This window comes from Leopardus geoffroyi, chromosome C1 (genome assembly GCF_018350155.1).
Source record: "Leopardus geoffroyi isolate Oge1 chromosome C1, O.geoffroyi_Oge1_pat1.0, whole genome shotgun sequence".
Classification (NCBI taxonomy): domain Eukaryota; kingdom Metazoa; phylum Chordata; class Mammalia; order Carnivora; family Felidae; genus Leopardus; species Leopardus geoffroyi.
Window position 1 is genome coordinate 2,261,558 of NC_059328.1, and position 10,740 is coordinate 2,272,297.

At 57.1% G+C, this 10,740-nt stretch overlaps 1 protein-coding gene and 1 long non-coding RNA gene across 3 annotated transcripts; one reads left to right on the forward strand and one right to left on the reverse strand.

Annotated features, from left to right (window-relative positions):
• Positions 1-1,143: 1,143 nt before the first annotated feature.
• CC1H1orf174 (chromosome C1 C1orf174 homolog) lies at positions 1,144-9,881 on the reverse strand. 2 transcript variants are annotated; one of them, XM_045475420.1, is made up of 5 exons: positions 9,745-9,873; positions 3,429-3,539; positions 2,694-2,831; positions 2,134-2,592; positions 1,144-1,713 (listed from the first exon to the last, which is right to left on the reverse strand). In XM_045475420.1, the coding sequence occupies exons 1-5, from the start codon at positions 9,757-9,759 to the stop codon at positions 1,603-1,605; spliced, it is 834 nt and encodes a 277-aa protein (XP_045331376.1). In that variant the 5' UTR covers positions 9,760-9,873; the 3' UTR covers positions 1,144-1,602. The 2 variants fall into 2 exon arrangements, with proteins under 2 accessions (XP_045331376.1, XP_045331377.1); XM_045475421.1 differs by lacking the exon at positions 2,694-2,831 and having other exon boundaries at positions 9,745-9,881.
• LOC123597089 lies at positions 3,533-4,214 on the forward strand. The gene is made up of 2 exons (XR_006711952.1): positions 3,533-3,836; positions 3,880-4,214. It is a non-coding gene; the product is annotated as an uncharacterized LOC123597089 (long non-coding RNA).
• Positions 9,882-10,740: the final 859 nt, after the last annotated feature.

Here is a 10,740-nt window from a genome sequence, read left to right on the forward strand (position 1 = left end):
GCTCTTCTGCAGGTCAGGCCGATGCTTCTCCCAGAGGCCGGTACGTGGGACAGAGACTCCTGGCATCTGACGCAGTCGTTCACCACCAACTCAGGTGCTGTGATCACTAGTTAATTCTGCAGTAACCCCAACTAGTTAGTTGTTTTCCCTGGCTGCCGTCAAAATGCCTTCGTAAGCAACAATTTCAAGTTATTAAGTAGTTTGATCAATAAACCACAAAATTATCCAGAGTCGGTGGTCACAGCTGCTAATGGTCACCTTGGGCAGTGTCTCGGGTGGGTGTTGGAGGGGCTCGAAAAGCTTATAGGGCAACTCAGCGACCCACCTGCCCCGAATTTCACGTGAGATCCGTCCGTGCCTCACAGGACATTGTAATCCGGTTAAATATAGCTGCTGTCAGGACTGAGCTCCTGTTACTGGAGCGCCCCGCCCCCGCTCATCGGCAGGGGGTTCCTTCCAAGACCCCCAGTGGATGCCTGAAGCAGAGGTGGTCCCGAACCGGCTACGTGCCAAGTTCTCTCCTGTACGCGCACCTGTGATAAAGTTGAACCTCGCATCGGGCACAGGAAGGAACCGACAGTAAAGCAGAGCAGTCACGACAATGTGCCGTCCCGCACTCATGACAAATGTCTGTGTGCTGGGATGAAGGAGGTCGATGATGCGGGCAGGTGACACGGAGTTGGGCTACTTCCAACCTTCTGACCTTGCGTCACAGGGAGGACATTTGCTTCCGACCCCGCGGACGAGGGGGACGACCGCAGCTGAAGAACAGCCTCTGATGCTCCTCAAGAAAATCCCAGTCTTCCTGAATCGCAGCCAGCCTCCCTCGGTCGGTCGTGGGGATCCCTCATGGGTGTTCCTCACCTGCCCACCCGCTCTGTAACCGCACTGCACGGGGCGAGGACTGTGCTGAGCGCCGCTGTCTCAGGAACCCCTCAGTCTACACGGAGGGGCCCTCTCCCTTCAAGGGCACAGCCTCAGCTCTCGACTCTCGGGCCTCACCTCTGCCCACAACCCAGGGAGCAGGTACGAAGGCTGACCCAGCCTTAACAAATACAGGCGGGAAAGGATTCGTTTTCCCCACTTGACTCTCAAATACTGTAGACAAGCATGGAGTTTTAGGAACACGAGACTCTTTAAAAATACTTCCAAAATATATTTTATTTCTTAGTCGTATGTGTTTTGCAAAATTCCCAAGGTAAACATTAGCTTCATGTACAGAAATAGAAGGAGAGTTCTTTAAGAACTGGCACTGACTCAATCATGGGAATGATCAAATTTTGATAATGGAAAATAAACGCATGTGTTATCAAAACTAAAGAGCTTAAGTGAGCAGTTTTCTTTAGAAAGATCTCCCAGCCCCCTCAGGGGGACTCAAGCCATCGTCCGCACACACGGATATCAGAAACCGCACGATCTCGGAGAACGTTCTGGGTCACACGTGTCCATGCTGCAGGTATCTGGCGTTCTGCACTAGGGCGTTCGTGGGTCAGCTTCAACGTGTGGTGAAGGACACGTTTTCTTGGGAGATAAGGTCGTGTGAATCCCAGAACTTGCTCAACTGTCAGACTGCTACTGACTGTCAAATTCGTGTTTTATTCTCTACACTTCTGCACCATCATCATCATCTTCATCGTCTTTGGCTCTGAAATGCATCTTCCTGAATTCTCGTCTGCTCATTGAAGGACAAGACGAAGACGCCGGGGGAAGGTCCTTGGGGGAAGGAAACACTCCCTCAGCCACCGCCGGCCCACCGCACCCGTCGCTCTTGGGCGAGGACTCGTCCCCCACCGGCTGACGTGGGGGACGCAAGGGCTAAACGGAAGAGGACGCCCCACAAGTGTGGGCAGTCGCTCCCCACCCGCGACCGTGCGGGGAGGCCCAGAGTCACCTGCCAGGCCCCCCCGCCCCCACCCCGAGGGCCGAGCGGGAAGGAGGCCTCCCAGAAGCAGCTGTGCCCTGGCAACCGTCTTCCGCTGAGGATGGGGAAGGGGCGCGCCCACTTAGTGACTGGTCTGTCTGCTCGTGGGGGCCGGGGCCTGTCCCCGAGGCAGTGCCACATGCAGGGAGTGCAGAGAGCCGGCCAAGCGTGCGCCCCGCGAGCGGGGGCAGCCACGGAGGCGCCAGTCTTACCTGCATGAGCTCCACGTTCCCGAAGAACCGGCCCACCGGCATCGGCTGGTTGCTGTCCTCGTCCAGAAAGACGCTGTCATCCGTCTGCAGTGCCGCCCCGCCCCGTGCGGTGCGGCTGCCGTGGGGGTCCTCTCCCGCGAGGGGCCCGTGTGCCGGCGGGGACGGGCCGTCTTCAGTCTCTGCGGGGCGAGAGTCGCCCACAGCGGTGCCATGCCCGAGGGGGCTGCCCGTGGCCGCCGGCTCTGTCGGGGCACCAGCTCCCCTTCCTGGAGGCGCCGTGGGGTCTTCGGCAAACCCCAGAGGGTCACTGTCACAGGGGCGCTCGGGTGGTATCTTGGGCAGAGCAGCACTATCGCTCTTGGGGACTCGTTTCTGTAATTCTGATTTCACAAGATGACCTTTGTCATACTTGAACTTCTTGGAAGTTCGCCTGTCGGCGGCTTTGTGTGATGAGGAAGTCTGTGGAGAGAAAAGTGTGTGAGAGAACCAGACACGTGTAGGATTGTGAGGCGGACGGCGAGTCAGAAGGCCTCCGTCCCGGGGGCGAGCCCTCCTCACACCTTAAGCAAGAGACGTCGTTGCCACAACTTGCACGATGGGGTCACGTCACTGTCTCCCTCGGAGGGACACGATGTAAACTGGCGGTTGGGGAAGAATCTAGACACACACCCACCGGGGCCTTCTACTTCCTGAGGCACCTTCGGAAGCACAAACCACCGTATCGTAGTTACAGCGCGGGACTCCGGGTCGCACACATCTCTGCTCGGACGGAACCCGTTCTGTGGCCCCGAGCAGGTGCACAGCCCAGATTTACTAAGTGGACTGCAGTCTTTAAAGCAGCGTAGGCCACTGAAACTCTACGCTAGTTGCTGGTGTAAAACCCAAGTCCCAACCAGACCCCGGAGCGCGGCCCGAGGCAGGTCGAGCTTACAGCAACTTCGTGGGCTAGGGTCGCTCGGCACAGACAGAGGCAAACCTCTCTCCCGAAGCGGTCAGGGCTAAAGAAACGTGGCGCCATGGCAGCCGACACCACGCAAAAGGCGGCAAGGAATGACCAGCAAAGGTGCACGGTGAGTCAGAGTCTGAGACACCCCTGCCCGTGGACGGGCGAACGCTCCAAAAGCACGGCCCTGGGCTGGAGAGCGCACCTTCCTCTGAAAGCAGTTACACGGTTCTCTCCTCTGGGACAGAAGCAGCATGACACTTTTCTAACACGACCCATCTCAGGGCGAACATTTCGCATACAAATGGCCACACCGGTCGAGATCCGGCAGCTCTGTGTTACCGAGACTCACCTGGCATACCGTCCTGGCAGACGTGGCGATGCTGGCTTCCCGAGCAGAGGCCAACCTGGCTGAGCGACGGCAGGCTCTCAGGCGCACCGAAGACCGCACTTCACCTGTGAGCTAGACCAGGACCCAAGGCGTCAGAAAACACTCTCGTGAGATGCGAGCCCGGACACAGCGACTTCCTAACCGAAGAACACCCTGTTGAGTCCTTCCCACCCCCCTCTTCACCTTTCTGGAAAGTCCCCTGTGGCCTTGTGCAAATTCAAACTAAACTGTCTTGGATTGAAGATGCAGACCTACTCTTTCCAACGGCCTCAGAAGCCTGGGGACAGTCTGTCCCCATCACCTTATACCTCCATTTGTAGGTTAACAGATACTAAGCCAGCTGCAAACGTTTAGAAGCAGCCTTCTCATGTGCTCGCTTCGGCAGCACATATACTAGAAGCAGCCTTCTAAGAAGGTTCTTGAACTTTTACATGGTATCTGAGTTCCTGATAAAAGGTAATATGAAAAAACAAAAAGGCATCCCCACCCCCATCGCTCCCTCCCTCAAATTACAGGTGGAAACAGTCCCAGTTCTATTGGTTTAAAGCAGTTGACTTTGGACTAATCTTAACACAGTCTGCCGCCATTTTACTCCGAATGCAAGAGTCTTCTAATGCAAGAAAAGAATTAATGAAAAAGTAAAACTTATAACCCACGGTACGTCTGGCAAAACGGAAAAGTTAGCATTGGCTCACCCCTGTTCACTAAACTACAGATTTATCTGAATTCCACGCCTTTTCTCTTTTTTTTTTTTTAAATTTTTTTTTTTAACGTTTATTTATTTTTGAGACAGAGAGAGACAGAGCATGAATGGGGGAGGGTCAGAGAGAGGGAGACACAGAATCGGAAACAGGCTCCAGGCTCTGAGCTGTCAGCACAGAGCCCAACACGGGGCTCGAACTCACGGACCGCGAGATCATGACCTGAGCCGAAGTCGGCCGCTTAACCGACTGAGCCACCCAGGTGCCCCCCCTTTTCTCTTTTTAAATAAATATTTATTTTTGAGAGCGGTATGCACGCACGGAGGAGAGGCAGAGGGAAGACAGAAAATCCCAAGCAGACTCTGAGCCATCAGCACAGAACCGATGTGGGGCTTGAACTCACAAACCGTGAGGTTGTGACCTGAGCTGAAATCAAGAGTTGTTCGCTTAACCGACTGAGCCACGCAGGCATCCCTCACCCATTTTTCCACTAATTCCTTATTGTGTTCTGGAATGGATACCAAGTGCACGTGGTGAGCAAGGGTGGGCCGGCATGCAGGTGGAAGGGCAGGGGCTGGGGGCCGAGGGGCTGGGGGAAGGAAGAGGAAACCAATCAAAAAGGAGACCACTAGTTTAGAAATCTGCAAGGGCGTCCCACGCATCCCCATCTGCAGCCCTGGAGGTCTCCAGAGGCCCCTGGAGGTGGCGGCTCACCCAGGCCGTGAGATACTGGATTGTCCCATGCGGCATTCAGAATGGAAGGAAAAGGAAAGGCCGTGGCCTGTACGCACAGCGGGGACACGGCGCTCCAGGGCAGGTGAAGGGCCTGCCGGGTGGGTGCAGCAGGGTCTGGGCTCACAGCCACTTGTGGGGGAGTCTGCAGCGGTTCCAGCACGCCCCTCCTCCGTGCCCTGCCCAGATGTCCCCTGAAGTCCTCCTACCTCCCAGGAGGGAACGGCCGCCTTAGTCCCAGGCCACCAACTGTCCTCTCTTCCCCTATGAGTCCTGCTCCCGACACTCCCCCTTGTGGCTGTGCTCGGTGCTGGTTGAGAGACACGACTGGCCTTGAGGATGGCTGCCGCTATCACCGAGTGCTGACGTAGCCAGCACGTGCTGTGCTTGGGGCCTGAACAGCCTCCTCTTAAGAGGGTGGCGGCTCCGGTGAGGGGCCTGTGTGAGGTTACACAGGGATGCGTGGCCTCAAAGTCCTCCTCACCCTGCTTCACCACGCACGGCTCTCCCCGACATGAGCTCCAGGAGCCGCCCGCTCCCCAGGGACGGAACCGGGGAGCAGCAGTCCTGGCCCCGTGCCGCCGAAGCGCTCAGGCCCTTCTGCGCAGCCGCGTGCTTCCCGATGCCTTCCAGCTTCACCTCTGAGGTGGGGGCTCCAGGCTCCCCAGGCGGGCTCCTTAACCTTCACTTCCGGGCCCCCTGCAGAGGCTCTCTTGGCGGGTATAGGCCAACGAACGCTCAGGAGCTGCTGTCACATCCGGCATGGCGTCGCGCTGGCTTCGGGTTCGTCGCGGGCGGAGCCACCCCCCAGGCGCCAGCTCCCACACGGGATCCGGCGGCTTCTTCTGCCTTGGACAGCTGCTTTGCTTCCCGTCGTCGGTCTTCTGCCTTCCAAGCGAGTGGTTAAAAACTGGGATGTCACAGGCAACACTGGTTTCCCAAAAGGGCAGGACAAGACTGACTTCCAACGGGTCAGCACAAGGAACCCCGCTGACCCCCACAGAACTGGCAAGAAGTATGAAAACCATTTAAGACTTCTGGAAATGGTCCTATGGCATGCAAAGGGTAAAAGAATGTTATTCAAGACCACCCACAAAATTCAGTGGTGTATGGACTCCAGACTGCCACCAGACCGCCACCACCAGGACGCTGGGCTCCCAGGCGTGAGGCCGGTCCCACCACCCTTGCCCCTGCTGGGAGGAGGTGGGTCCAGGCCAGGAGAGGCAAGCCTTCCTCCAAGAGCTCAGGGGCAGAGGTGTCACATCAGTGAAGGCACTGACGCAGACATTTTGCCCGGGGAGGGACAGACTTAAAACAGAGTTCCTAATCAGAATTCTTAATCTCTTCCCTACAGAACTGACTTCTTTTGCAAGGAGTGTGGATAAAGTTCATGCGTAAAGGGGCTCTCCCCAACACTGGAGGTTGTGGAGAAAGGCAGTTAGAAAGAGACATCAAGATCAACTTTAGGTCAGATAGTCTGCAGGTGACAACCAGGGAATAATGCAGCTGGAAGAGCCCTCCTGGGGTCAGCACAAACATCCAACACTGACCCCAGAAACTAGGCCTTCAAAGAAGCCACAGCTAGACTGGATTCCCGGCAGAGCAATTTATGCCCCAGGCTATTGCTGAAAACAATTGAGCAACCAACAGGCCTTTACTGGGAGCTTAACTGCTGGGTGTGGTCAGGGGAGGAGAGGAAGAGAGCCACCCCAGGGAGAATGCGGGCTGCCCGGCAGGCAGGGGCAGAGCCACCCCAGGGAGAATGCGGGCTGCCCGGCAGGCAGGGGCACGCAGGGGCACGTCCCAGCTGCCCAGGTGAGAGGGGGAAAGAGTCCCATAGAAGAAATCTACCCAGTCACCAAATAAAAAGCCTATAAACAGTAGTCCGTGGGGGTGGGAGACAGGTACCCAGAACTGCTGCACTATCTACCTACTATGTCCAGGTTCAACAAGAAATGATGGCGCGTGCGAGAGGAAGGCAGATGTCTACAGCGGAACAAGAGCTGGCAATGTTCCAAGAACCTGTGATGGTGCCTGGGGTGCAGTTTACCAGAAAAAGCCTTCAAAGTGGCCATGATGAACATGTGCAAAGGCTAAAAGGAACCACAGTTAAGGAATAAAAAATTTGACGACAATGTTGCATCCAATACAGAATGATGACGATAAAAAGAAATTATGAAAAGGAACCAAAAGGAAATTCTGTAGTGAAAAAGTACAAGAACTGAAATAAACACTTCACTGGAGGGAACTGGCAGAAGAAATAAGCAAACCCAAGGTCATGCAAGTCAAACGAGAGAGAAAAAAGAATGAAGAAAAATGAAGGGTCTTCAAGAAACATGGGACTCAATCAAGGGCACCAACATATGTGTAATGGGAGTGCCAGGAAGGGGAGGGAAGGAGAGAAAAGATACACAGAGAAATAATGGCTGAAACTTCCCAGTTATTGAAAAAAAACAAAAACAAACCAACCACCTTCACACACAGGAATGTCCAGGAACTAAACTCCCAATAAGAGAAATGGAAAGAGCTGTGTAAACAGACGGCGCCGCTTAAAGGCTGAAAGCCTAAGACCAGAGAACTCTTGAAAGTGGCAGAGGAAACACTCACTAGGGGAGCCCGATAAACAAACACACCGCTAACTGAGCAGGGGCAATGGATATAGTCAAACATAGTCAAAGTTCTTCAAGAAGAAATGTGCCAACCAAGAACCCTGTATCTAGCAAAGCGATCAAAGCAAAAGAGACACTTCCGGATAAGCGGAGAGAATGTTGCCTGTGTTTCTTGCCAGAGGTACGGGGGGGGGCTCTGCAGGCTGACAGCAAGTGGCCCCGGACGGAATTCAAGTTCAGAGAAAGAGGGCGCCCTTTTTGTCGATGCTTACCGACAGCGTACGTGCACGGGTGCCTCCTTTCTTGGTGATTTATAAGCGGTTGTAGAAATAACATTATACAACGTAGACAGGAATGTGCTTTGGGGTGCCTGGGTGGCTCAGTCGGTTAAGCGTCCGACTTCAGCACAGGTCATGATCTCACACTCCGTGAGTTCAAGCCCCGCGTCGGCCTCTGTGCTGACAGCTCGGAGCCCGGAGCCTGCTTCAGATTCTGTGTCTCCCTCTCTCTCTGCCCCTCCCCTGCTCACGCTCTGTCTCTCTGTCTCAAAAAGAAATAAAAACATTAAAAAAAAAAAAGGAATGTGACTTATTTGCCAGTTACAGCACAAAGGACGGGGGTGGGGGCAGGACTGTTGGGGCAACGAGAGGAGCACACATGGAGAAACGATCAGAACAGGTCGTTGGGTTTCTAACACTAATAGATATAACAGGTATCCCGACATACCAAGAAAGTGGGTGAAGGGAATAAAGGTACATTTTTATGTGTCACGACAAATCTGGAGCTTGTAGAGGCCGCTTTTAGGCAAACAGGCTGGAGCAACCGGGTGCAGAAAGGGCGCCAGCGCCCACCTGTCTGGAAAGACCCACGAGGCGACTCCGCCCCCGGAAATAGCCATAGGCCCCAACTGGCCAATGGGCTACTTACAACCGGCACAGGTCCCCAAAAAGGGAGAATCCCATTGGTGGCCTCACCTCCGCATCTTCCCGCTTTCCCGCAGCCCCGCCCACTGCCTCCCAGCAGCCCCCCCCTGCACTGCGCCCTTCCAGCTCCTGGGTTCCCCTTCCAGCTCCTGGGTTCGGCCTCAGGTGAATTTTCACGCCCCGGGCCAGTGGCTTCCACGCCACTGCCGCCCCACATGTGGGGGCCCCTGACCGATCAGTCACCCCATTTACACACCACAAAGCCGATTCCACTAAGTTACAATGCATACGGTGAAACCTAGAGCAACTGCTAGAAGGAAAACACAAATGCCCACCAGAAAACATTCATTTTCATCCATCTACACAAGGAACAAAGATAACAGACGTGCATAAAGAAAACAAAAGTAAAATGGCATGCGCGCATCCAACCAGATCAGTAACTTTAAATGTGGGCCAAAAGATTCCATCAAAAGAGAGGCCAGGCTGGTAAGACAGCCCCCCCCCACACCCCCCGCCCGGAAAAGGGCCCGCTCCTTGGGCGCCGGGTGCTCTGTGTCCCCGTCCGTCGCCAGGTACGGAGTGCCAGGAACCAGGGCCGGGTCAGTCCTCTCCCCCGCTGCAGTGGCCTCCTCCCACCCCACTCTGCACCTGAGGTGACTGGGGCCAGGTTGAGGTCACATGCTGAAGAACAGAGGCCTTGGGTGGCGGCAGCAGTACTCAGGGGTCCAGACCAGTTCTGGACAGGGAGGCCCCCTTTCCTGGGATGTGGTCTGGCAGCCCCCTACCCTGAAGAGCGACCCGGTACCCCTCTCTCCAACTCGGGCAGTAATCTGGGAGCCCCCTACCCAGAACCTTGACCCAGGACCCGCCCCCCCACGGCCGTAATCTGGCAGCCTGCTACCCTGAAGGCTGACCCAGGACCTGCCCCCCCCCCCCAACTCAGGGCCGTAATCTGGGAGCCCCTCTACCCAGAAGCATGCCCCAGAACCCGCGCCCGCCTACGGGGCCGTAATGTGGGAGCCCCTACCTAGAAGCGTGACCCAGGACTCCCCCCGCCGTAGGGCTGTAATGTGGGAGCCCCCCCCCCACTACCCAAAAGCGTGACCCCAAACCCGCCCCCCACCCAGGGTCGTGATCTGGAAACCCTCCCGGACGTGGTCTCAGACCTCAGACCCGAGTACGAGGGCAGGGAGTCCCGAGCAGAGGCAGCCCCCGGCCCAGGGCATATCGCGGCCTCCTCAACTCCCCAGACAATGGGTGGCGGGAGCCCCAGCCTCATCGGCACGGCTCCCGCCCGGTCTCGGCGCCTCACCTTCCGGCTCCTCATGAGTGTGAGCGGCGCGCTGCCGCCCCCAGCACTGCCCGAACCTCCGCGTCCCGGCCTAACGCTTCTCAGAGGAGCAGCGACCCGGCGGCCCTCGGCCCGCGCCCGGCGTCTGACGGCACCAGAAGTTTGGCCAATCACAGCCCGGCATCCTCCGGCATGTGACCCAACAAAGTCGGCGCTGGGCATAATGGGCGGGGGGAGGCCATATTTGTGAGGGGCACCCTCGTGGCTGCCCCGTTTAAGAGGGGTGGCGGCCATGTTTGTGAGGGGCACCCCCCGGAAGCCCGGCCACGTGTCTGGGGGGATGGCGGGAAGTGGTTGTTCACAAGAGGGCGGTCTCTTTCATCCTCGCCCCGGAGGTGGGCTCCTGCCCTGGCGTGTGAATGCCCGGCAGCGCTAGGGTGCGCCCGGCCTGGGGGCTGGCGAAGCCCCGGATCTCGGAGGTGGGCCGGCGAGGCCCTGCGTGGTTCTGCCCCTAAGCTGCCCGCAGGTACCCCGGCGCCCCCAGCCTCGAGCCTCTCCCCGGCGCCGGTGGAGCGCAGCTGGCCCTCGGACGGCCGTACCTCCCGGGGTTCAGCCCTTTCAGTCCCGCTTCTCTGCAGCCCTGGCCTCACGGTGACGGTCCCAAAGGCGCTGCCCTCTCCCCTCTCCGGCGTCCTGGCTTTTGGCAGCTCAGGGACTGTGCATTAGAGCCAGTGTCTGCCTTTGAGAGTTTTAAAGTTAGATGAAATCCAGCCTTGCCTTTAAACACTCCAGGCCCCCGGCTCTGGGCTCTAGGACCTGTGCCTCGAAGAGGCCTCGGTGGGCCCCCCGGGGGCCGAGGGACGCCCAGCCCTGTCCTCCAGCCCATCAACCCCCCCACCCCCTTTGGGGGCTGAGGGATGCCCAGCCCTGTCCTCTAACCCTGCTTGCTGGTGCCCCTCCGGAACTGGCCTCCCGGAGTCGTGGCACAAAGGCGGAAGCAGCCATATGTGTGCTTTG

What these genes read in the sequence shown, in the direction of transcription:
- CC1H1orf174 (XM_045475420.1), bottom strand. An exon ending in CTGCCAGGACGGTATGCCAG is followed by an intron (nt 2,832 to 3,428) that starts GTGAGTCTCGGT and finishes GTGCTTCCGAAG; the next exon opens with GTGCCTCAGGAAGTAGAAGG. An exon ending in GGAACGTGGAGCTCATGCAG is followed by an intron (nt 1,714 to 2,133) that starts GTAAGACTGGCG and finishes CCTTCCCCCAAG; the next exon opens with GACCTTCCCCCGGCGTCTTC.